The sequence below is a fragment of the Ochotona princeps genome, chromosome 17 (genome assembly GCF_030435755.1).
Source record: "Ochotona princeps isolate mOchPri1 chromosome 17, mOchPri1.hap1, whole genome shotgun sequence".
In the NCBI taxonomy this organism is placed as follows: domain Eukaryota; kingdom Metazoa; phylum Chordata; class Mammalia; order Lagomorpha; family Ochotonidae; genus Ochotona; species Ochotona princeps.
In genome coordinates, this window is record NC_080848.1 from 8,066,346 (window position 1) to 8,093,461 (window position 27,116).

The 27,116-nt window shown below is 41.0% G+C and overlaps 1 protein-coding gene across 1 annotated transcript in view; it reads left to right on the top strand.

Annotated features, from left to right (window-relative positions):
• Positions 1 to 6,442: 6,442 nt before the first annotated feature.
• The window catches only part of ABCA5 (ATP binding cassette subfamily A member 5), a 66,946-nt gene continuing 46,272 nt past the window's right edge, over positions 6,443 to 27,116 (top strand). The window contains exons 1-10 of the mRNA XM_058675972.1: positions 6,443 to 6,648; positions 12,876 to 12,991; positions 14,111 to 14,315; positions 16,896 to 17,057; positions 17,849 to 17,937; positions 20,613 to 20,842; positions 21,992 to 22,133; positions 23,357 to 23,545; positions 25,283 to 25,430; positions 26,032 to 26,200. Of these exons, the coding sequence (XP_058531955.1) occupies positions 12,890 to 12,991; positions 14,111 to 14,315; positions 16,896 to 17,057; positions 17,849 to 17,937; positions 20,613 to 20,842; positions 21,992 to 22,133; positions 23,357 to 23,545; positions 25,283 to 25,430; positions 26,032 to 26,200 (1,436 nt within the window). The 5' untranslated portion in view covers positions 6,443 to 6,648; positions 12,876 to 12,889. The remainder of the gene's footprint in view (positions 6,649 to 12,875; positions 12,992 to 14,110; positions 14,316 to 16,895; positions 17,058 to 17,848; positions 17,938 to 20,612; positions 20,843 to 21,991; positions 22,134 to 23,356; positions 23,546 to 25,282; positions 25,431 to 26,031; positions 26,201 to 27,116) is intronic.

The following is a 27,116-nucleotide window of genomic DNA, read 5'->3' on the forward strand; positions in this document are numbered from 1 at the left end:
CTCTCAAGCCTCTTTATTACCCCTATATATACTCTTGCCCCCCCAGCCCATTAGGGCGCCACTAAGGTGCCAGTGAGTCTGATTAGACCAGGTGCTATAGCCGCAGGCCCAATTCCTGAGTGCTCCGCTTAACGAGTGTTAATTAATTCGTTAGCCCACAATAGTCGTTGTCACACAGATTGAATCGAAGTGTACACAGAAGAGATGTGAAACACTATGGAGCACTAATTTTGTGGTGAACAGCTGAATTTTCTTATGGTGATATGTCTATCTCATAAATTCCTTTAAACCATATAAGTAAAGAAATCAACTTTTTTTTTTTCAAAAATGTATTTATTTATTTATTTATTTGGAAGGAGAGTGACAAGAGAGAGGAAAAGCAGAAAGACACACAGGGGGAGACCAGCCTTCTTTCCCCCCGCCCCCCTTTTTTTTCTTTTCACAGTACTGACACACAATACTGTGAAGGTGTATGAGAAGTGTAGCAGTAAGGACTGCCGCGGGCACTCTGATGTAGTATACCGGCGTTTCAGGGTGCAGCATAACTCACTGTGCCACAGAAGTCAGTTATGTCACAGTACTAGTTCATGAATCCGCAAACATGATTCCAGAGGCTCATCGTGAGACATATATGATCATGGGTGATAGATTTGCCGACCACCCGTGTAGGAACAAACCAGCCAAGCATGGAAAAATATAGATGACCTTTATTCAAAGAAACTCCAGTTCACGGGCCTTTCTCTCTTGCAGCAGTAAGACAGAAGTGGAGAAGGGGCTAAAAGAGAACAGAAAGAAAGGCCAGGGTGTCGCTTCGGCCACTATTTGGTGGGGAATATTGGCTTGTGACCATCATTGATGCAGCAGTGGCCCCACTGCCTAAGGCTCGTGCCAGAAATCCACATTGCCTTCTGGGTTGTAGTCTGAGGTCAGAGCTTCATCCTGGGCTGGAAGCAAGCTCTGACCTCCTCCAGTAACCAGGGCAACCATCACTCTGGCCTCTTGGTAATGAAAAAGAGAGCAACAAAGCTGATCTAGCCACTTACTGCTGAAGAAAAGCATTGTCCTTGGGAGAGGTCCAGAAGAGGCTAGATGGGCAGCGGGGTGTAGGGTGGAGCAGCATTCGCTTGAAGGTGATCCGTGAGGCTTCATAGATTTTCTCCTGAATGAACCTTAGGAAACAAGGGGCAATAGTTAATAAGAGACCTATAATTACCAGTGGCGTGAGCATTGGAATAAGCCATAACATGAGTGGGTATCCCTTGATATGGAGACCGGAGTTGCTGTCTGAATTGTGAGTCCGCTTAGTTAATGGGAGGAGAGGAGAATTATGGGTAGGATCGGAGGCAAGGGGAGGCATCTTGGTGTTTAAAGGTTAGTGTGGCAGCTCCCCACTTGGACCTCCCACTGAAACGAGGTAGAAGCTTGGAAAGGTTTGAGGTGGGAGAGACCGTGTGAGGTCTGGCCCACCCGAGCTGAAATGAGAACCAAGTCCCCCAGTTGGAGAGGAAGGGCGCCCAGATCCAGATCCACCAATGCGTTCAGGTCAGGATGCGGGAGGCACCGGTCCTCGTTTTCCTGAAGACTGGGGACAGTATGGAATATGGAGTCTCCAAGGGTTGGTCTTGAGGAACCTCTGTGGTGGCGGATGCATCAGCATGGCAGATGTTGACCTTCTGTGCAGACTCTGCATTCCAGCCATTCTTACATGGAGTGTGCATTTGGCTTTGGCAGGGACCAGGGTAACTTTTACTCAGCTCCAATATCCTACTTTTTGTTGCATGGTATTCGTGGGGAAGCTTAGGCTGCAACATGCATGAAAAATCGGTTGAGACTGTCTAGTGAAGCTTGGAAAAACAGAAAGGATATAAAAAGAAGCAACAAAGTAATGTATGGTTGTAGGGAAGCTTTAGTGTCTGCCAGGATCAATATCAGTTATAAATAAGTCACATTTGAAAATAGGGTCCTAACTTGCCTCTTTCTTTCCACAATTTTCTTAGAACCAATGGTTCTCCTAGGATGGACAGAATAATGACTGCTGAATGAAATCCACATACCAACCCCTGGAACCTGTGACCATTGCCTTATTTGGATACGTAGGATTAAAATTATAGATGCACCCATTGTAAAAGTGGAGGGGAGAACTGAGGGGAAGGGAGGAACCATGGGGAGGGGGAAGGGAGACCTAGGTTCTTAGTGATTCACCTTCTACAAATTTGGAGGGTCAGGGAACGTTGTCCAGAGAAAGTCCCGCTGACGTGAAGGTCTGAAGGTAAAGCAGGCTTCTGGAATGCCTTTTACCTGGCTGACCGGAAATCTATTCTGTTTTACATCTCAACTTGAATATAGAAAATTTCATAAATTTCTGTTGAATTTGATCTTTTAGATTTCACTTCAGAGGTCAGAAATATTTAAACAATTTTGATTTTTTTTGTCTTCAGTATTATTTTCCATATCATGTTTTTTTCTTCATCCACTAATTCGACCAGAATGATTTTCATGTTTTAAACTACATCATTTGTGATAAATATGAACGAAAATCTGGATGATCTGGATGCAGTTATCCACATAACATTCAATTTACCTAATTATAATAGCAATACTATATCATTCACAATCATATGATAAAAAATTGTATTTAGTGTTTTAGTGAAAGTAACTTGTACCATGACTATAAAAGTTCGGTACAATTTATTTGAGCTACTGTGGTTCAGAGTGGCATCAAACTGTTCAAAATGTTTAGTGATATGCTCTGGAATTGCATCTCTCCGTTCTAAAGTTTCCAGCTTTAGCTATCAACTTGCATGTCATTCTTTCTAAAGCAGGGGAACCATCATCTTTTAAATTCTTTACAGTATTAAGGACTTACTAGAAATGGGTCTTCGGTTACCTGTAACATCTGTGGGATGTAATTTGTGCCTGGAAACATGAACTTATTTGAAACAGATAGGGATTGTCTTACCACCTCCTCACCGGGATCGAGTTCCAGCTCCCTTTTTGTGTGGTTTCACCTTTACCAACTTAAGGTGCATTTTCTATTCTGAAGAGGGAAAGAGAACATGAGTAAGTTTTTAACTTGTATCAATTCTTCCACGTACATTGCTAACTGCTTACAAAAACATATGCAGGCTTATTTCTTTCTTATCTGTACCCTCTGATTTATCCTCCATTCTTTTTTTTTTTCTTCTTAAAGACTTATTTGTTTGTTTGAAAGAATTCCAGAGAGGGAGAGAGAGAGAGGAAGAGAAGGAGGGAACGAGGATGAAGATCTGTCCACTAGTCTGCTGCCCAGATGGCCGCAGGGGCTAGGGCTGTGCCAGAGCAAGGTCAGGAGCTTCCTCTGGGTCTCCCATGTTGAGGACGAAGACCCAAACCGTTGGGCCATCCTCGGCTTTTCCAGACCACCGTCAGGGAGCTAGAATGAAGGCCGCTGTCCCAGATGCTGCCTGTTTCCACTGTGCTACAACATGAGCCTCTGTGCTCTCCATTCTAAATGTCCATTCTTCCCATCTTTCTTCTGATGTTACCAAGTAACTGTTTCTCAATGATGGCTCTATAGCATTTTATCATTTGCACCACCTAATGCAACAGTGAAGCAAACATGATCTCTCCTGGCTTGATGCTTTATTAATTTTTTGTTTTAGAATAACTTGATTTCTTCACCTTTTTTTAGTTGCACCTGGAAAGCTGGGGTTCTTACTAAACAGGAACATCAGCTGCTTGGGAAATATTTAATTGAGTTTTAAGTATCAATTTTGATAATACATTCTTCAAATATCAGTCTTTGACTAAATTTTCTGTATGGAAAGACACAAAGAATAACAACTTTTAATTCCTTTTACTAATGGTTAAGTAAAAATCAAGCTAATTATACTGTCTTTTTTTCCAACTCTTTCCCTCTGAACCAGCACTAATTTTTAATAAGTCATTTAATTGAGTTTTTAAATAACAAATTGAGGCATATTTGCTGTGGCAGATAGGAATTCTTTAGGTAAAGCTGTCCAGGCCCCTTTCTACCTTGTCAACAAAGCCTGCATGTTTTATCATGCCTCGTTATAGACAAAGGTACCACTTTGAAATTCTTTGAAATGCCACCTAACTCAAAGCCTGAATTTGGAAACTACATCACTACCTGTTTTAGCTTGTATGCAAGTCAAATATTTTAAAACAAATGATAACAAATAATGTTCAATATACAACTTTAAATATTGTATATAGCTTTCCATGCATTGATAATCATGCAAAATAATGTTTTCAGTTGATATTAGCAAAATATGTTGGAACAATTTGGTGATGTGGCTCTGAAGTTTAGCCACAGTTTCATAGTACATCCATTAGATAAGACTTTGAGGCTTGCAATTTAAGAAATAACACAGTTACAGTCTGTTAATCACCAGCAGGTGGTTAGCTTGTAAGTTGGTATCTGGGCTAACACGGCTTGTTCTCTTTCTCTTCCTAAGTGCTGTCACAATTCTGTCTCATTGTTAATTTTGTACAGCTTGGGAACTTGTTACATTTTTCAATCTACAGCTTCTGTGATCTACATATTCCCTTTGTGACTTATTTGTACAAAAAAAAAATCTATTAATTAGTTGTGGGGATTTGGGCTGCCGCCATGACAACGGAGCAGTACTACTTGTTTTCATTCCCGCCATCCAGAAGCTCTGAACCATCTTTCCTTCCACTACTTAGTCCTGGCTTTTGGCAGCTGGTTAGACTATTGGATGAAATTGTTTTTAAGAGACAAGCCTGCTGTCCAAAGGACAATAAAATATGCCAGAGTTCGTGTGCTGATTTGTGTCAACCTAATTGTTTATTGAAATCATTTTAAACGGACACATGGGTACGCAGGTGATGATTTGTTACATGTTTACGTTGTGCAAGTCCAGTCTGGGTAAAGGTATCTGTGTCTTTCAAGTCGTCAGCTTTTCATTGAAAGGTCTCACTTAGTATTTTCTAGAAGTCCCACAGCTGTATTATCACTGCTGGGAAACTGATGTTCCCATATTCTTTCTTGTACATGTGCCTTTTCATCAGTAGCGCTGTCAATAACATTTTCCGCGCACTTTACTACGGAAGACTTGGAAACTCCAATCGATCTAAGATGCTGTCCTATTTTCAGCCGACACGTAGTCTAAGAGAAGGTACTGAAATCCAGCACGTGAACAAGAAGGCAGCTCTTACGCAGCTGAGAGACGGTGACGGTGCTGCTTGGGTCAAGGAGAGGCTTGAGAGAGGAACCAGTTTGGTCATGTCACTTTAAAGTATTTCAAGGATTGCCGACAGCACAAAATATGTCAACAGCACAAGGAGAAGGAAACGCAGAAGCGAGTGACTTCACAACAGACTAAGGATTCCTGAAAGCAGTATCGCTGGAGAATTGACAGGAAAATACAGATTAGCAATCTTTTCACCTACTTAGTTATAATCTATGTTTATTAATAGGCCCACTTTTTTTTTCTTTTCCTCCTCAAAATTTAGCAGAGTGAATGTTGTGGAGATTTGGCTTATGTTTAAGAGGCAGAAAAAAAAAGAGAGTGAAGGCAAAAATAATGTACCCGGGATCCACAGAATTTTTAAAGTATGCTTTTAAAAACTGTAACTGCCAGGAGATGTGGCCATACAGAAATCCAGAAAGGCAGATCAGGGATACTATTCTTGCGAGTTTTTCTTTCCCAAAGAAATCCAGTAACTTTTGATCCCCATTTAGTTCACTTGGGCAAATGCTACTCAACACAGCAACAACAGGTGCGACATGCACAAACTCCCACAGATGGCACGAGCTGCCTGGAAAATTCTGGATCTGCCCTACCGGCAGAATTTCAGCACAAGCCAGGACCGAAAAGCGTCCTCTCGTGTCCGCCGTCCTCAGTCGGCGTCCAGTGGGCGACCAAGCAGGCGGGCTGGCCAGGAGGACACAGCACCTACCATGGATGTCACGCAGGAGGGGAGCACATGGGGACAGAGGAGAAAGATTGTCTTAAACCTAGATGTGACTAAGAAGGCGGGTTAAGCGGGCCGGGGACCAGGCCACCCATGAGGGGGCGGCAGGGCAACCACTCGGCTCCATGCCCGTGACTTCCAGACACTTGTTTGTGTCTCCTTGGTGAGCTCTCCACAGAGAAGGCAGGTCCCCGGCGCTTTTCCCTCTGGAGGACCTACCTGCAGGCCCGGCCTGGCGCGCCCCCGCTCGCCCCGCCCTCGCGACGCCCCGCCCCTAGGGCGCCTTCCCACCCTTCCGGGCGCCCTCGCTCGCCCCGCCCTTTAGGCGCCCCGCCCCGCCCCGACGCCCCGCCCTCAGAGGCGCCATCTCTCCAGGGTGCCCCAACGACGCCCCGCCCCCAGGGCGCCTTCCCTCCCTCCCTCCCGGGCGCCCTCGCTCGCCCCGCCCTCTAGGCGTCCCGCCCCACGCGACGCCCCGCCCCGGCCTTCAGGAGCCCCGCCCCTCAGGTGCGGCGGGCGGGAGGCGGCGCCCGGCGGTGGCGCTGCGGGCCCGGCCTGTTCCGGGGCGCGAGGGGCGTGTGAGGCGGTGCGGCGGAGACGCGCGCGGCCTCTCACCTCACACGCACAGACACACGCACACACGGTGCGGATCTCTGAAGCCTGTCGGGTCTCCACAAGACCTGACGGCGCTGCGGCCCGGGCCCTGAGGTGAGGAGGGCCTCAAGGACAGGGGCAGCCTGAGGGGACGTCGCCTCAGGGCGGGGAGTGGAGGGTCGTGCAACCGGCGGCGTCCGCGCTGCGGCTGTGGAGGACCGGGTTGTGAGGTGCGGCGCGCCCCGAGAGGAGGCCAGCAGCGCCGAGGGGAAGCCTGGGAGGCGCGTTGTGGGTGGCCGGCTCCGGTGCTGTGTGGGTGCCGTGGGGTGCCGGCCTGGGGGCAGCGGGCGGCCCTTGGGTCCTCCGCAGATCTGTGGGGACACAGGGAAGAATGTTGTTGAGGTCGATCTCCCTGCCAACCACGGGCTTGTGAGCGCTAGCTTCCCCTGGGGGATTTCGTGCAGATCCTTTCGCAGCGTGTGGAAGGGAGTTGAGGTGCTAGGGCTGCTCCGCAGATCTCATGACACGATTTTGCGGCGAGGAAATATCGCCCCAATTCCTCACACACGAGGAAAAAGCTGCGGGCTGCCAAGTGGGCTGGGAGGGTGTGTGTGTGTGTGTGTGTGTGTGTGTGTGTGTGGTGGTGGCTGCGAGGTTTGCCCCTGGCGTTCTACCTTTTAGGATGCCTATGTGGAAGGATGTAGAAATCGCGTTTGGGTCCACGAGGACATTCTGGAAGGAGTGCTTGCGGGCACCTGCTGCGATTTTGTGGAAGTTAGGGCATTTCTGAGATGGGCTGGTCCTTCAAGCCCGGGATGCTTAGGATTCTAATTCCAGTGCCTTCTCCGCTGTATTTTCTGTTTATTAATATTGAGTGGTTTTTTGTCTTGGTGGAGAGGGCATTATTAGGCCTTTTGGAGTATTTGTGTTAGTCCTTGAAGATGCGCTGTGTCAGTGTATGCTCGCTCAGACGGGGGTCAAGTGTAGGGACATCTCCCGTAGAGAAGAGAAATTGATGAATGCGTTCCATGTTCACTGCTGCCCAGATAGCCTGTGCCCACAGTGCCATGAGGAATGCGATGGAAAAACCTTGCCCTTGGGTTGAAAGAGGGCTTGTGTGTGAAAGTTTTCCCATACTCTGTTAAACCGCAGTTTTTGCTATTTTGTGAATTAGTTGTATCAACAATAGTTGCAAGCACCAGCTTCTAGAACTTGTGATATGTAATGAAAGTTACCAGATAACAGACACTTGCTATTGCATCTGTTTTCTCTTTCAGCAAAAACCAGCACTGCTGTAAAATATAGGTTACATTGTGTTGACAATGAATCTTTTGGTTTTTTTTTTAATTGCACCATGTTATAACATAGAGAAGAAAAGAATAAAAAAATGCACCCCCCTGGTAAAAGGCTGATTTCACAGTGCTTTTATTATTTGACAGGCCAACAATATAGCCAGAGCAGGAATTTTAAGTTATGAGGCCAACTTAACTTTTTCTTGCAAAAAACGAAGCAAAACAGAAATTCCTTAAGAAAAGCAGAGATAATAGGGCCCAGCCTGGCGCAGTAGCCCGGTGGCTAAAGCCTTTGCCTTGCATGCGCCGGGATCCCATATGGGCACTGGTTCTAATCCCGGTGGCCCCGCTTCGCCCATTGCGGCCGTTTGGGGAGCGAAATCATTGGACAGAATAGTTTCCTGTCTGTATAACTGACTGTCCAATAAAAACAAAATAAATCTTTAAAAATAAAGTACAGATAATACCAGATTCCATTTAAATTGTCCTAGTTAAACGTTCTTGTAAAACCAGAGTCTTGAGTTCGGACTGAACTGGCACATTACTGAAATGTAAATCATTGTCTTGGACACAGATGTAGGTAGGTTTATGTAAGAAATAGTGAGAAGTTTGAAGAATTTTGTATTTGCTTCAATTTTCTCATTGAAGAAGGACTTGAAGCTACAAATGAAAGCTTCAGTGTTTGTAGATTGGAAGAGTAAGGGAGCTAGTGAAATATAGGATTGCTAGGGAATTCAACAGCTCCACCTGGGTGGGTGTGAAAACTGCAGTACAGGGAATGTAGGGCACCGCATGTGAGTGCAGAAATTGGGGTGGCCGGGTTCGTGTGTAACGTGTTTCCAGCTCAGAAAAATCCTTCAGTGAATGTGAAATGACCTTGCTGCCTTTCTCGGTTCCTCTACTTCACTGCCTTTTACCCGGTAGCTGGAGTTGGCAGCATTTTTCTGTAAAGATCCACGTAGTGAATGCTTTACATTTCGGAGTGGGTATATATATGGCTGCTGAGGCCCGACCCCCTCCTCTGAGAACCTCGGCTCAGTGTGCAGCTTTCACCTTGGCCTTCTCACTCCTAACCCCTACTGCCCACCGAGCGAGACGCCGAGATGCCCGAGTGGTTCTGTGTGTGGCACCCACACGTGAGTCCCACACTGAGTACCTGCTCGCTCCTGGCTTCCCACAGGCAGACTCCGAGGACAGGTAGCTGCTGAGTACAGCTCACATGTCTGTATTCCTCACCCTCTGTTCACTGCTTGGGCGAGTCAGCAAAGATGTGAATGCGAAGATGCTTTGTATTTCTAATTTGTGTGCTCTCAAGACTTCCGGGAGAGGTGAGGCCTAGCAGTGACGGGATTGGACAGAGAAGCCAGGAGAGGGTGAATGTCTGCAGTTTTGTAAGGGTGTGCAGGTTGTTCATTGCATAGCTCGTAAGATATTTTATATTGCTGGGGAAGCAGGAACATAGGTCTTCAGTTTAACGGACAGATTTCACAGTAATGACCATTTCTTACTCGCAGGATTCAGACTGGATTACCACTGTGAGTTTTCATTTGCTAATTTCTGTTATCATCAGATGAATGGTTACCTAGTACCTACAACTAGTAATTAGGAAGGTGGGACTCCAAGCACGTTGGTGGTTCCTAGGGTAATGGGCGCTGCCAAAGCCAAGCTTGGCAAGTAAAGACTCCTTAGTGCTTCCTAAGGAATGGCGTGACCTCTCTCGCACCCCACAACATCCCTGCATGGATGATCCTAAATGTCACAATGACTTGATTTCTAAGATTGTATGTTAATTCTACTTTCACAAAAATAAACATAGGTTTTCAAAATTGAGTCCCTACATGCAGAAATATATTTACATTTATTGGGGTTATTTTATTGTATTATGTAGGGTTATTATTATGTCGTGTCATGAAATAAATGAAATGTGTTCCGGATGACTTAAGTCAAAATGAAAATAATTTGAAATAATAGGGAATTTAACACACTTAAGCAAAGGACAGGGAGGAAATTTGGGAGCAAGACTGCAAGAACCTGCTTTTTAAATAACTCACTTCCCGTGACTTTTGGTGTCAATGTGTAAATTCCTGCTAGGAGAAAATTTAACTCGCACAGCGCAACATTAGTGGTAGAGGAGTGATTTGTATGTGTATGAGGAATAAAAGTTTTACTTTAGAAGACGTGGAGTGTGTGTGCACATTGATATATTACAAAAAAGGCCACTGGCGAGTCTCCCTTCACTGTCTTTGCCGGGAGTCGTTTTTCATAAAACCAAGAGTTTAAGCATTGTGTATTCAATTTGAGTGAATAATTTAGTGGTGTCCATTACAACAATGTACTTTGGCAGTTCACTTGAAAATGTTTTTGCTATTTTGATTGGTGTTTCTGTGTTTGTTTTGTAGCAAACCCCCAAATGGGTGGTGTGGCTTTCTTTTTTTCCTTTTTTGTCCCTCTTCCCTGCTGCCTGCTTCCCACATGCTTGCCTAAATAAAGATGATTATCAAGTCTTTACTGTTGGAGCATTTGTTTTTTAGTGTGTTTTCTACTCTTGACTTCTCCAGTTTGGAAATTTGTAGTATTTTTTGCAGTGTGTCCTAGCTCTTGGTTTCGGGAGCTCCTCAGCCTCCAAGCTGTACATACTTGACTAGAGGCCACTGAGATTGCGAAGAGTTGCTGGCCAGTTTGCTTGGAGTCCTCTAATGAAACCCCTCTGAAGAACTGGGAGAGCTCCAGGAGTGGTCCACAGGCGGGAAGGGTTCTGAGGGTCTTCAAAGGATAAACATACTCCAGAAGAGGTTTATTCAGCCTGTGACTAGCAGTGAACTAGGTCGTACAGTTTTACCTGTTAAACCGTTTGTTCAGATGGAATTTGTTTTTCAGTATTCCAACCCAAGTGTTACCTGTTAAACAGGTAGTTTCTCCTTGTTCTCTGTTTCCCCTAGCTGTTGGCAACCAGCTATCTGTGATCTGTCTCTATTGGTTACTTTACCTTAGGAGTTACATAAATGGAATCGGTTGTTTTTGACCTTTTGTGTCTAATCTCTTACACTTAGTATAATGTGTTGGAGGTTCATGCAGATCTTAATCAGTGCATCCTTAGTTTTGATGGCTGATTAATACCAATTGCGCTTAAACAGGAGTACTCAGAAAGTTTATGGCAAACTCACTGTGTTTAATTCCATTTTGTCTGTGAATGTTTGAAGTGGCCTCATACGGCATGTAGTTTGTGCATCCACCTGTTGATGGGTGTTTGAGCCTTTTCTGCCTCTTAGCTATTATAAGTAGTTTTCTTGTGAATCTATTTGAACATATACTTGTTTGAGTCCCTGGTTTTAGTTATTTTGTTATATACGAAGGAATGAAATTGTGTGGTAATATGCTAGTTCTATTTAATTTTCAAGGAATGGTGAACTGTTTTCCGTAGCAGTTTGTATTTCTGTTTCTCTACAGTTTTCTTTTGTGAAATCCACTCTCCTTTAACTCATTATTTTCTTGCAGATAATGTCTTATTATTTATCATGAAAACTTGTGTCCCTGGACCTAGTGTTGAACCAAATGGTGAGGGCAAGGTTTGAGGGTAAAGGAAGAGGAAGGCTGTTCTCGCAGTGGATGAGGAAGGAGCAGATCAGCATCTCGGGGACATCTTCTAGCTCAGCGAGGGTGTTCAAGGAGGGTGGGACACTGACCCAGGAGCTGGAGCTGGTCTCTTATCCTGGACAGGAAACTTGCTTCATGGCTCAACTTTATCATGAGGAAGGACTAATGGATGTCGGTAACACTGAGCAGTCAGGAAATATTTAGCTGAGATCTGAAAGAGACAAAGTATTGTTAGGAGATATTGGTTTTTCTTCCTTAATCAAGATGAAGCCCACATACGTTGGCGCCTGTGGGCATCCTGCCCTTTGTATCTCTGCAATTTGTTACAACAGATTTAAATGTCTCATCATGCTGAACAGGAAGGACCACGTTGCTTTGCAACTATATTTGACTTTCAAAGCCAGTTTTTGGAATTTATTATAAGCAAACAGTATTTCTTTACGTGGACACTTTAGTCACAGGTTTGCTCAGTAGTTTGCTTTTGTTAATCAGAACATAAAAAGGGTGAAGAAGGATGCATTTGGTCTGGTTACACAGTCAGACCCTAAGTTTCCACCCACATTGTTTGAACTGTGGTTTGTAATTTCAGTGTGTTTTGATCTGTCCTGTATGTTCCATGCAGGGACTAGTCTGCACCTTGGCTATGGCCTGACTAATAGTTTAAGTAAGTCTGGTAGATTAAGTCTGATAAGGTTGGTGGTTAAGGCTGGTAAGTTAAGTCGTGTTAGCAAAAATGGCATTGAATCCATATAAGAGTCTAGGAATTGATAACCAACTCTTTCATGCTTTCCTGGCCTCCTCTTTGTTTATGCTCCTGCTACATTTTCTTTCCTTGTGGCTGTTTTTTCCATCCTCTAGCCAGAAATTTGGGACACTTTTACAAGTGCAAGCACCACATTCAGGGTCCAGTGCAAGGAGCAGAGAGGAAAAACAGTTGGGGTTGGCCATATCTCTTGGAACCCTAATTCCTGTTGGAGAGGAAGGTTCCAGTGTTCAGTCGTGCCCTCAGTAGACTTCTCTTAGCCTGGTGCTGCCACCATGGGATCGTTTGGGGATGGGCACACTGAAAAGCACAGAAAACAGTTTTGGCATTTCTACATTCTCCTTGAGCATTAAGACTTGCTTTTGCTATTGCTGAAGCCAGAGATACCAAAGGAGAAAAAATGATGACCTCATTGCAGGTTTGGTGGTATTTCAAATTCTAGTCTCCCTCCTCCCTCCCACTGCCTGACCCTTGCTATCATGCTGGGGTCTGTGTGTGTGTGTGTTTGTGTGTTTAGAATCCTGAAAGTGTTCCTTTATGCATTCTATCCAGATTGGAGAGACGTGCTGGAAGGTGTTTTTTTTAATGTCTTAATTTATGTGGGACTGAAGCATCTCTGCAGACTGACATGCAGTTCATTGCTTTATTGTGTGATTTCAGGTTGGTTTGTTTTTCCATCCGCCCATTTTTAGGTTGATCCAAAAGCATGGCCACTGCAATTAGGGAGGTGGGAGTTTGGAGACAGACCAGAACGCTGCTGCTGAAGAATTACCTAGTTAAATGCAGGACTAAAAAAAGTAGTGTTCAGGTAATTTACATTTTTCCTTATGCTTGATTTCACTCTCTTTTGCGTTGGTATATTTTGTCCTTAAGAGACGATTAATATTAATGAGTTTGTAGTATTTCCTTTGTTCCCTTTAATTCATTTGTAAAGTAAGAACTTGTGTTTTGTCAACCATAGAAAAATAACTGAATTACTTAGTGTCATCAGCTTTTAAACTCTTATTTTCTGTTATATAATTTTGTAGGTATAGGGTTCCCCCTTTCGCTTCCTTTCCTCCTCTTTTCTCCCTTGCCTGTTGTCCACTGTATTTTACAATAATATAGTAATGTCTCTAAATGTTAAAGCATTTTATGAATGATGACGCGGTTTAGTTGATTTCTAGCATCAGTGCTTAATTTTAAACATGTAGGCATGCATTTCCCAGGTTGTATGAACTAACATTCCACAGATAACTTTGTTTGCCCAAATCTCTCATTCTGTGGTCTATGGATTGAGTTGCCCAAGAATACTAGAATTTTGTCACAGTTAATCATGTCATTATGTCACAACATCAAACATTACTTTTAAAGGTAAATGAAACTAAGAACTGTAACTAAGCAGCTACTAATAATCTCACAGGATGAAAATACATTTTTCATCTTCTCAGATTAGCAGAATAACTGAATAGCTGGAAGAAATAATACTTTTTTCTTCTGCTATAGCTGAGTATAGTTTGGTATAAATTTAGATGTTGTTAAAGTGCAATTTATAAATCAGAATCTAAACAAAACATTTTCATGATGTTCTCTTACAATTATGTTTGGCTAGTTACCTTAAATAAAATTATAAATAACTTTATTGTATTTTACATGAGTAATCTATGATATTTAAGTATTCATGTCCCTGGTTTTTTATGGCTCAAGTTTAAACTATTTGAATAAAACTAAATGTACAGGAAAAATCACTTACTGTTTGCCTATTGTGTTTAATGAGAGATTCAACACAGTAATTGGGATAGAATTGCTTTTACTTTTTGTACAAAACAAAGATCAGTCAAATGCTTCATGTTTTTTTCTTAGTAATAAATACATATTTGTATAAAAATATTGGTGATTTTTGGTGCCATTGTTATACTTTGTAATGAATTTCTTTCTTTTATTATAGGAAATTCTTTTTCCACTGTTTTTTTTATTTTGGTTAATATTAATTAGCATATTGCATCCAAATAAGAAGTATGAAGAGATGCCCGATAGAGAACTTAATCCCATGGACAAGTCTATCCTCTCTAACCGAATTCTTGGATATACTCCAGTGACTAATATCACAAGCAGCATCATGCAGAAAGTGTCTGCTGATCATCTTCTCGATGGTATTGTGAACTGGAATATGTATTCTTTGCATAATGTGAAGCCTTTTCATTATTTACCACCTTGCTTTACTAAGTAAATAGCATTCCTAGTTCTTAGAAATGTGTCCCTCCACCAAAGTATGGTTTTGTAATGATATAAAATTAATTGAATTCTGCTGCTTTATGTTTCTTTTTTGTTATTATTATTTTCCATGATGCAGGTTTGTAGGTTTAGGGATTCCCCCTCCCACCACCTCCCTTACATCCCTTATCATTCCCCTCCCCCAGCTATTTTCCCTCATATTGTTACAACAGTATAGTCCTTCAGCAGTTGTCACAAGTTCAACATCCTGCTATTTAAGTACATCATGGTATTATAGGTGTGGGCAGTGGTATATCATATTGTCAAGGTATAGTTAACATCTTTATCTGGAGTCCTATTTTTATTCAAGAGTAGAGATATATACTGCAACGTATTTTTACTTCCATTATACAGTTCATCTTTGAGAATGTATGTATGTATGTACTTTGAGAATGTCTGTATGAATGCTGCCTTACATCAGAGAAAACATAATATCTGTACTTTATAACTGGCTTATTTCCCTGAGCATAAAGGTCTCCAGTTGGGGCCATTTTGTTGCAATGGCAGAAATTCATTCATTGGAATGGCTGAATAGTATTGTATAGAGTTGATTTATCACAGTTTCTTTATCCAGTTCTATTTTGGCAGGCATCTGGGTTGTTTCCATGTATTTGCTATTGTAGATTATGCTGCTGTAACTATAGGATTGCAGGTCACTTTCTTTTTTTTTTTTTTAAAGATTTATTATTACTGGAAAGCCGGATATACAGAGAGGAGTAGAGACAGAGTGGAAGATCTTCCATCCCGATGTTTCACTCCCCAAGTGAGCCGCAACGGGCCGGTGCGCGCCATTCTGAAGTCGGGAACCAGGAACCTCTTCCGGGTCTCCCACGCAGGTGCAGGGTCCCAAAGCTTTGGGCAGTCCTCGGCTGCTTTCCCAGGCCACAAGCAGGGAGCTGGATGGGAAGTGGAGCTGCCGGGATTAGAACCGGCGCCCATATGGGATCCCGGGGCGTTCAAGGCGAGGACTTTAGCCGCTAGGCCACGCCGCCGGGCCCAAGGTCACTTTCTGATATGTAGATTTTGCTAGGAGTGGAATAGCTGGGTGATATGGTAGATGAGTTTTCAGTTGTCTCAACACTCAGCTTCTGACCTCCATAGTGATTGCTATGAGCCTACACTCCCACCAGTGGAGTAAGGTTACTTTTACCACACATCCCTGCCAACAGGTGTTAGTAGAGTTCTGAATGCAAGCCAGTCTCAGTCTCACTGGAGTTAGATAGAACCTCAGTGTAGTTTTGATATTTATTCCCCGGATAGCTAGGGATCCTAAGGATTTTTTCACATGTCTGTTAGCCATTTGAACTTTTTCTTTTGAAAAATGCCTGTTCATATTCTTCACCCATTTCTTCACAGGGTTCTTTGCTGTTGTTGAGTTTCTGAAGCTCTTTGTAAATCCTGGATGTTAGTCCCCTCTCTGTTGTTTAGTCTGCAAAGATTTTTTTTCCATTCTATTGATTGTTTCTTTACTTTATTGATAATTTATTTTGCTGTACAGGAGCTTCTTAGTTTGATGTAGTCCCATTGGTTGGTTTTGGCTTTGAGTACCTGTGCTTTTGGTGACTTTTCTAAGAAATCTATACCAATGCTTAATCTTGCAGAATGCTTCCTATATTTTTGTTTTTTTCCTAATAATTTGATGGTTTCTGGGTGCAGATTTATGTCTTTGATCCATTTAGAGCTGATTTTTGAATAAGGGGACAGGTGAGGGTCTTGCATCTAACTTCTGCAAGCTGGTATTCAATTGTCCCAACAGCATATGTCAAATAGACCAACCTTTTTTCCCCCTGAATTATTTTCAGTTCTCCTGTCAAAGATTAATTGACATACTTTGAATTTATAATCACAAGTTTAACATAAGTCTAATAACACATTTTAATATTAATTTGATGTGATGTTTGAGAACAATCAGGGTACTTTCCCCATATACCTTCTAGAAAAGGCATAAGCAATACTGAATTTCAGTGGCACTTTACGTTCAAAGAATTTAATCGTAGTTATTTAGACATAACTTATTTTCTGAAAAATATTAAGTAATTCTCTTCATAAGGAAAAACATTGTAAAATAGTGTATCCATTTGTTAAGGAGTTATTTTATTTAAAAATATAAATCAATTGCTACTTAATTTTTAAGTTCATTGCTGCCTGTTATCTTAAATGTAAGGCTCTTTCTGAAAATAAAGCAGTAGTGAGTGGGTTGGAAAGAGTAAGCATGACATCAGAAGCACTCTGCATTGAAATTTAGTACAGACGTATCACACTGACATGTAGTTCATGTGATTCAGTGGCAGCTATGTAGAATCTGTGTAACTGCACTATTTCATTTGTTCTTCAACATTTTCTTAGAGAGTAAACAAGATGTTTATAAAATGGTCCATTCATCAAATGTAATTATAAAATTGATTTGCTGTATTAAGCTATTTTACTTGGTGAATTAACTATATTGTATTATTTTACAGTCATTACTATTGAAGAATATACAAATGAAAAAGAAATGGTAGAATCCAGTCTTTCTAAGTCCAGCAACTTCATAGGCGTGGTTTTCAAAGACTTCATGTCCTACGAACTCCGGTTTTTCCCTGATATGATCCCAGTGTCTTCTGTTTATATGGACTCGAGAGGTGAGTAGCCCTAACTAAGTAAAACTCAGCCTCCACGCATACCTTGGCCTCTCCAGAAGAGATCTTGCGTATCTTGGCCTCTCAAATGAAAAAAACTTGATCAGAGTCAGCATTGGCATTTTCAACTATGATTATTTGTTCAGATAAAAAGATTGTCAAGTGTGGCATAAAATATGTATATATATATATATTTATCTGTATTACACACCAACATATTGTGTGTTGCTGATTTTAACATATCAATTATATTAGCATAAAACAAAATTATATCTAACATTTTATGACTTTATAACTCTTTTATTTCCTGTTATTTTTCAATTACAACATGATAAAAATGTTAAGGTTTTAATATCTTTATCTGTATATCTTTAGTTTGGTATTTGAAATATGGGAAACAACTTTTAGTGTTTAAACTATTGAGATATTATCAGCCACAAGTATTTATTCAGAAATGTTAGAATCATTGTGTCAAGCACTGAATTTGTAATTTGGTTCCAGAAAGCCTTTATAGGAGTTCTTGTTTATGTTTTTTTAGCTAGACTGATTCTTGCACTATCAGGCACTTTGAAGCCAAATCGTTTTAGAACAACTTGCCTTAAAAATTATCTTAACTGGCAATTTTTACAATTGCTTCTCCATTTTTGTTTATATGCCATTCAGTATGCTAACACAACTAATTGCTCTGTTTCACCATTTTGAATGAACACCTGGTGATTTTGTATCTTTTGCTGTTACAAGAAAGGACTTGCTTGCAGTGTAACGTCTTACGCTTCGTGTCTTCTCCCCAATAGCTGGCTGTTCCAAGTCCTGTGAGGCAGCTCAGTACTGGTCCTCGGGGTTCACAGTTCTACAGGCATCCATAGATGCTGCTATTATTCAGGTACATTTGATAAAGAAGGAATCCTATTGTAATATTTCCTAATTCTTTAGAGTAGGTTTTAATTTGATGGCTGTCAAATGTGTAAAGTATGTAGCTATTGCAATACCTTTGAAGAAAAAAAAACTGGGGAGTCCATATTTTCTGATTTAATAGATTTTTTGATTTGAGAGATGTAAAGACCAAGAGGTGCCATCCTTCGGTTCAGTTCTCAAACGCATGCAGCGGACAGGCGGCGGACAGGCAATGAATAGGTGGCAGACAAGTGGCAGACAGGCGACAGACAGGCGGCGGACAGGCAGCAGACAGGGTGGACAGGCAGCAGACAGGCAGCAGACAGGCAGCAGACAGGGAGCAGACAGGTGGCGGACAGGCAGTGGACAGGCAGTGGGCAGGCGGAAGACAGGCAGTGGACAGGCGGCGGACAGGCAGTGGACAGGCGGAGGACAAGCAGTGGACAGGCGGCAGACAGGCAGCGGACAGGCGGAGGAGAGGCAGTGGACAGGCGGAGGACAGGCAGTGGACATGCAGCGGAGGAGAGGCAGTGGACAGGCGGAGGACAGGCAGTGGACATGCAGCAGAGGAGAGGCAGTGGACAGGCAGCGGACAAGCAGTGGACAGGCGGCAGACAGGCAGCGGACAGGCGGAGGAGAGGCAGTGGACAGGCGGAGGACAGGCAGTGTACATGCAGCGGACAGGCAGCAGACAAGCGGAGGACAGGCAGTGGACATGCAGCGGAGGAGAGGCAGTGGACAGGCAGCGGACAGGCAGAGGACAGGCAATGAATAGGTGGCAGACAAGTGGCAGACAGGCGACAGACAGGCGGCGGACAGGCAGCAGACGGGGTGGACAGGCAGCAGACAGGCAGCAGACAGGGAGCAGACAGGTGGCGGACAGGCAGTGGACAGGCAGTGGGCAGGCGGAAGACAGGCAGTGGACAGGCGGCGGACAGGCAGTGGACAGGCGGAGGACAGGCAGTGGACATGCAGCGGAGGAGAGGCAGTGGACAGGCAGCGGACAGGCAGCAGACAGGCGGAGGACAGGCAGTGGACATGCAGCGGAGGAGAGGCAGTGGACAGGCAGCGGACAGGCAGCGGACAGGCGGAGGACAGGCAGTGGGCAGAGGGAGGACAGGCGGCAGACAGGCAGCAGCCTGGAACAAAACTCAGATCTTGTGCATGGATGGCAGGAACCCAGGCATAGGAGCTGTGATCTCTGCCTGTGAGAGCGTGCACTGGTTGGAAGTCGGGGTCGGGCTGGACATTGAACCCAGGCACTCCGGTGTAGGATGCAGGCGTCTGAACCATTAGGTTAGATATTTTATTTTATTTTGGATTTAATATTTTTTGGAATGCACAGTCATTTGATGAGTTTAAGCATGAGTCTCAGCAATCTGTGTACTTATATCTTTTTGACAAAATGTTTATGAAAGATTATTTCCCATCTTTTTCCCTGTAATTAAAATAACTTAAAGATCAATGTTTTTTACTGTGTTGCTCATGCTAGTCCATCTAATTTTTTAGCATGTATCACTTTTTTCAAATACTAAGTGATTTCCTGTATTAACCATTTTAATAACTAGAAGCTATAGGAAATTAGAGCTATTATCTCCATTTTATAGTTAATACTGAAGTATAAGGGCATTGAGTAGCTTTCCAAGCCCATTAATTAATAGCAAAAGAGGAATTCAAAGTATTTTTTTTAACTCCAAGATATGTCCTTTAGTACGTTTTGCTGACCTTCAGACTGTATAGTGTTTAAGTTAGGTTATAAAAACACGCTTTCAGTCTGCTGCAGTGCTTGCATGTTAGCAGAAACATTACCCATAAAACTTGTTTTTAAACTTAAATTTGGGAGCTGGTATTGTGGTGCACGGGTGAAGCCGCTGTCTACTGCCAACATCCCGTGTGAGCACCAGTTCGAGCTCCACTGCAGCATTCTTGATCTAGCTCCCTGCTAATGTGCCTGGAGAAGCAGAAGCTAGCCAACCTCTTGAGTCCTACCATCCTCATGGGAGACCTGAAGAGTTCCTCCTGGCTTTGTCCTGGCCCAGCCCTGGCCATTGCAGTCATTTGAGGAGTTAATAAGTGGAAGGAAGATTGGTCTCTCTCATTCTCTCCACAGTGGATCGTAATGGATCAGCAGGCATGAGCTCATTTCATATTCAGTTGGATGTTGGAAATACCATGTGACATAGTTTTGTAGTTCTGTTTTTGCTGCATGTACAAATCGTAAAGCAGTAAGACATGCTATTTAAAAGAACACTTTAAAAACAGTCAATGGGATAATGACACAAATAATTATTCCTAAATCCTTAAAATTATTCCTTAATTTTAAGGTTATATATATTTTATTAATATGTATGCAATTGTCTGCTAAGGGTAATTGAGAAATTGTATTTTCTTTGAGAAATTATATAATCAAAATTTGTGTACTTACCAACTTCAGACTTTAAATTTTGTGATATTCTTCCAGAGTGAATTAAAAGAAATATTCTACCCTATTTAACATATGTAGCTTTTGTACATATTTTTATTTGAGGTCACTCACTTTATGTTACATAAGTAACTTCTTGAGAATTTTACTTTTACTGGATTATTGACTAAATTTGGGGTTATATGTTAGGGAATGAAATAATAACTAAATTAATTTAATGTGTCTATATTTTCTAATCACAGTTGAAGACCAACATTTCTCTTTGGAGGGAGCTGGAGTCAACTAAAGCTGTAATTATGGGCGAAAGTGCTGTTGTGGAAATAGATACTTTTCCTCGAGGAGTGATCTTAATATACCTGGTTATAGCATTTTCACCTTTTGGGTACTTTTTGGCAATTCATATTGTCGCAGAGAAAGAAAAAAAGCTCAAAGAATTTTTGAAGATAATGGGACTTCATGACACTGCCTTTTGGTATGTTACTAAGTTTGTTTTTGGTATAATTTATATTATACAGCTGTTCAGAATTGTAATTTTAGGGTTTTGAGCCTGCTTTCTTACAATTGCCTTTTTTGACATTTGAAACTTTTTAAGCTTCTACTGTGTTTGCTATGTCATAAGGTAAGGGTATAGAAAGGTGAAAGCTTGTATTGACAGTGCATGTTTAAGTTTTATTTTACATTGTTTTTGTGTCCATGCGGCGTGGTCCTTGCATTGCATTATATATTATAGTGTACAGAAGATAATAAGAGATTTTGGTAATCAATTACCTGTATCAGTCCTCCCCTGATACCCTACCACAGGATTATATGTGATTTCCTGTTGTAGTTACAGTGATTAAAGTAGCATATATAGCATATGAAATGTTTTTTCTTGAAAAGTTGTAGTTAATTGGGTCAATTAACACTAACAGTACACAGATTATTTTTAAAGAAGCATGAGAAAAGCCATGTATACACTAGTTAACTCTAAATATCAGCATATTTTTACAAATGATAATTATATAGAAGCTTTTTTTTTTTTTTTCGAGAAAAAGCTGGGCTGAAACTGAAGCTATAGAGAGAGCCAGAGGGATAGAGAACAAGAATATGTGAGTGTGAGTTCTCCATGTGCCAGTTCACTCACTCAGTGCCTGTGGCACGTGGAACTGGGTCGGCTAAAGCTAGGTGGAAGAACTCAGACCAGGAACCCAATGAATTGAGCTGTCTCAGTTTCTGGAATTTTATTAAACTTATTAAAATATATGTATTTGGCCCAGCGTGATGGGCTAGTGGCTAAAGTCCTCGCCTTGAACGCCCCGGGATCCCATATGGGCGCTGGTTCTAATCCCGGCAGCTCCACTTCCCATCCAGCTCCCTGCTTGTGGCCTGGGAAAGCAGTTGAGGATGGTCCAAAGCCTTGGGACCCTGCACCTGCATGGGAGACCCAGAAGAAGCTCCTGGGTCCTGGCTTCAGATCAACTCAGTAGGCCGTTGCAGTCACTTGGGGAGTGAATCATCAGATGGAAGATCTTTCTCTCTGTCTCTCCTTCTCTCTGTATATCTGACTTTGCAATAAAAATAAATAAATCTTTAAAAGAAAAATATGTATTTGACCATATATTTATTTGTATTTGCATTTTAGGCTTTCCTGGGTTCTTCTGTATACAAGTTTGATTTTTCTTATGTCCCTTCTTATGGCAGTCATTGCAACAGCTTCTTCGTTATTTCCTCAGAGCAGCAGCATTGTGATATTTCTCCTTTTTTTCCTTTATGGATTAGCATCTGTAAGTATTTTACATTGAAATAGGCATAAGTAACTGTCAGAATGTCTGGTAGGAGAATAAAGTGGTTTCTTTGGTTTAGTTATGATCAGTTTATCATGAAAGACAGATGATGGCTACATTCCTGATGAATAACTCAGTAAATGATGTAGCAATATGTTTCCAGATTTTTTAGAAGTGTTACAGAACAGCCTTACGTTTACATTGGTTTGTTATAATGCATACAACCTCCTTGAGTCTGTTTATAATAATGTTTATGTGATTGTATGTAATGTACATTGTTCACTGCCAGGCTTTTTTTAATCCTCATGAAATTCTGAATGTTCCAAATTAGTTAATGCTAAAGGTTGATTATTTTTAAAGGTAGTTATTTGCATATGAATATTTTGGGCATTCTCAATATTTGGCATATTGGCTGAATGCTGGATTTTTTTGAAGATTTATTTTTATTTGAAAGGCAAAGTTATATATAGAGAGAACTAGAGAAAGAGATCTCAAAATTCCGAAAATGGTCCCAGGGACAAAGTCCTTGGCCATCTCGGCTGTTTTCCCAGGTGTATTAGCAGCGAGCTGAATGGGGAGAGGAGCAGCTGGGACCTGAATGTGTGCCTCAGTGTAGGAGATGCTGGCGTCCCAGGCAGCAGCTTAAACTGCTGCAGCGTAGTGCTCATCTGGCTGCTGGCTTACAGCTTGGGAAAGCAGTGGAGGATGGCTCGGGACGTTGGGCCACTGACCCATGTGCACTGTCTGAAGGAGGCTCTGGGCTTCCAGTTGGCTCAATTCCAGTGGCTGTGGGAGTTTGTGGAGTGAAACAGCTGTCTTTCCTCCTCTAAAAAAATCTGCCTTTCAAATAAAATTGGATAAATCTTCTAAAAAATAACTGAAAGACTTCTGTATATAATTATCATATAATTACCTGATTTTTAAAAAGCCTGTGTTGTCTGTTATCACATTATGTTTACACATTTGTTATTCACACATCTGCACATCTAACTGCAGAAGCACATGGGAATTTATGGTTAATCTGACACAAAATGCTGTCACTCAGTTTTTAAGGCTTTAGATGTTTAAGTATCACTATTTGTATGAAAATATAACGTTAAGAAATGACAGTTATATTTTAATGAGTGTATTTACCAATGAAAATAATTTGCTTCACAAGGAAAATTTGTTTCTATGCAAGTGCATGTGAATAATGCATTAACCTTAATATTTTTATTTTATAGGTGTTTTTTGCTTTGATGCTGACACCTCTTTTTAAAAAGTCAAAACATGTTGGAATAGTTGAATTTTTCGTCACTGTAGCTTTTGGATTTATTGGACTTTGTATCATCTTTGTAGAAAGCTTTCCCAAATCCCTGGTCTGGCTTTTCAGTCCCTTCTGTCAGTGTAGTTTTCTGATTGGTATTGCACAGGTAGGTAACACATCAGTCCTGCATTTATGAAGTATTTCTAGTTGCATGTAGCTTCTTCCTTTTAAAGATTTAGTGATTTTTTTTTAATTGGAAAGTCAGATATACAGAGAGAAGGAGAGACAGAGAGGAAGATCTTTCATCCACTAGTTCAGTCTCCAAGTGGCTGCCATAACCAGAGCTGAGCCCTTCTGAAGCCAGGACCCAGGAGCTTCTTCTGGGTCTCCCACGCACGTGCAGGGTCCCAAAGCTTTGGGTCATCCTCAACTGCTTTCCCAGGTCACAAGCAGGCAGCTGGATGGGAAGTGGGGCTGCCGGGAAACAAACCACCACCCATACTGGACCTTGCCACATGCAAGGCGAGGACTTTAGCCACTAGGCTAGCATGTCAGGCCCTTGTGCAGCTTCTAACACTACCAAGAGCACTTTATTTAATTCTAAAAAAATTTTGTTTTAAAATTTCAGTATGAGAAAGAAATGTATTTGAGTGTTGGACTACATTTTAGAACCATTTTTCTTGAAGTTTTCAATTGTAAATTTTTTCAGTTAGATATTCCACTTGTAGGTTCTTCACCATTTGCTAATTTTTTTCAATACTTTTTCTTAATGGCAATAACTTTGTTAGAAGCTGGTGGTTTTAAGCGTCATTCCAGATTGCTTTATTGCCTGGTTACATTGCTGCCATTTTATAAAGTGCCAGGAAATTGTGGATGGAGCAAAATAGATTTATTGTGAGTATAGTTGTGACATAAGTAGGCCAAGAATATTTTGTTGGTCTGGATTTCATGGGGTTATCATTCATTTACATAGTACTTACGTTTATAAATTTGATTTTTATTAGCCCATACACTGTTAGACAAATTTCTAAGTTAGAAAATATTTTAAGATGCTGCTTTGTACAATAGGACATAAATTTAGTTTATGTGTAAATCAAATGTAGTTAGTATAAATAGTTAATAAGTGTGTTTTTTAGGATAGCCTGATTAATAACTGAAGCAGGGTGGTTTATGAATTTTGAGTTTAACAGATTTTAAGTAAGTTGACAGCTCAGAGTTATTGTACATTTGAGTATCCAGTGGGTCCCTCTTATTTGACGAAGGCCAAGTTATGGATCCGTAGGTTTTTGTTGAGAGTGGCAGGACCTCTCAGTGTTACTTAATTTACCTTTTTCATTTCACAAATGAGGATAATGAAATCACAGTGGAATAGTAAGAGGTTATCCACCTAAATTGCAAGACTGGGACACAAATCAGCTCTTAATCTTTAGTACATTGCTGCCTCATCACATATATGTTCCACTTTAGTAATTTCAATGTTCAGTCAAAACATCTCCTTTTTTAAAATAGGAAAAATTCTATCCATAAATTTACTTTCTGATGCTCGATATTTTTGGTTTTTATGTGGACCATGATTTCCATCTTTGCATTAACTTCTGTTGGTATTGCACTTTAGTTTTGCTTCATTTGATAGGCATAACATTAGAATGAAATACCCAGGAGTAGACATACTGCAGTCTAAGAAGCTTGTTATTAAAGAATGTGATCCAAAAGCATTGTTAGTTTATGTTTTGGTGAAATCCTTATTGTTCTTTATAAACTAATGCTACTATTTTGTAGATTATAACCTGCTAAAAAGCCAGTTTTGGTGACTGGCATCTGGATTTATAATGAGTAATAATAGGTAGTGTTAACTTTTGCTTTTATTGTTTTACGTAAAAATGTTGGTGTTTTTATATTTCAGGTTATGCATTTGGAAGATTTCAGCGAAGGTGCTTTATTTTACAATTTAACGGAAGGTCCATATCCTCTGATTATTACTATCATCACGCTAGCACTTGATAGTATAGTCTATGTCCTGTTGGCTGTGTATCTTGACCAAGTCATTCCAGGTATGTCAGCACCTGCTGCGTTTTACTTTAGGAAAAATTTAAGGCTTTTTTTTTTTTTTTTTTTTTTTTAGCAAATATGTCAACATATCTTTTATTTCCCCTGAGAAGTTGTACTCATTGCTAAATCTTTTAATTTGGTTTTAAATAAATATATTTTGTTCCTTATGCCTTAACAACTAGTGAACCTAAGAAGATTGTGTGAAAAAAGAGTAGTTTGTTTTGAAAGCTTTAAGTCTGTTGCTGAACTTCTTAATTTGATCCATTCCTGCGATAATCTTTTTAAATTGAAATATTTTATTAGTTTAGGAATCAAAGCTATGATGCAGTTTTATAAATCCTTCTAGCCTCTCCCATATGTTATCTCCGACTAGCTCCTGGGGACTGAATAGTAATACTAAATTTCAACCTTCTCCTTGCCCTTTCTTGTTGAGTTCCTCATTACTTTTGTCTATGTTGTAAACCTGTCTTGTAAGGTAACTGCTAGCACTGTGTGGATTTTCAGTTTTAATTGAAATTAGATTAGCAGTTAATTTCCTGCACCTATGATTTTAAAACCAATTTTTTGAAGCAATCTGTTGTAATTAAAATTATTGCTTTTCAGGAGAATTTGGCTTACGGAGGTCATCTTTCTATTTTCTGAAGCCATCATATTGGTCAAAGAGTAAAAGAAATTATAAAGAGTTATCAGAGGGCAATATTAATGGAAGTATTAGCTTCAGTGAAATTGTTGAGCCTGTTTCTTCAGAATTTGTAGGAAAAGAAGCCATAAGGTATGATTCAGTCTTTTACAGTTTAGTTATAAAAATTGCCGTAGGCCCCCCCTTTTTTAATAGATGCATAAGTGATTTTTTTTTTAAGATTGATATTTTTCTTTATTTGAGAGAGAGGAGAGAGACAGAGAGATCTTCCATCCTCTGGTTTACTCCTCAAATGGCCAAAACGGCCGGAGCTGAGCTGGTCTGAAGCCAGAGCCAGGAAATGCTTCTCTTATGTGCATCCAAGGGTCCAAGGATTTGGGCCATCTTCCAGTGCTTTCCCAGGCCATGGGATGTAAGTGGGGTAGCTGGGACCTGAACCTGGCACCCGTGTAAGATGTTGGCACTTTAGGCAGAAGCTTAGCTTGTTACACCATGGCACGATCTCTAGACCCTTGTACATTTAAACCCTCCTTTTAAATGTGAAAGTTCTTTAAAAAGTTCCTGAAAAATGAGAAATATGAAGAAAAAAAATCAAGGTATGGGTATCAAAAATTCTTGGAATCAAAGTAAACTTGTCTTTTAATTCCACTTTGCAATAAACATTTTTAAGTACCTTTAAGTGTTTATTAGTGTGGTGTCTAAGATTTGATAAATGATTCATGATTTTGAAATTTAGTATTAATGAGTTGCTTTTCTTAAATTCTTTTCAACCTTTTTGAGTAAGAACACAGGTTTGAAATTTTATGTTTCAGTGGAAATTTGTAAAACTAATAAAATGTGTTGCTTATGTAATTAAGCTGTTCAGAGCTTTTCTCAGTGAGTAGAATGAAACAGTATTCCTCAATTCGAATTATGCCACTTTGTTTTATACAACATGTTACATTCTGTTAATTGTGTAGGCCTTGTGATACACTTTAATTTTTAAGAACTAAAGAAACTCATTACTGTTCTTGGCTAGATCAGCCAACACAAAATCTTTTGAAAATGT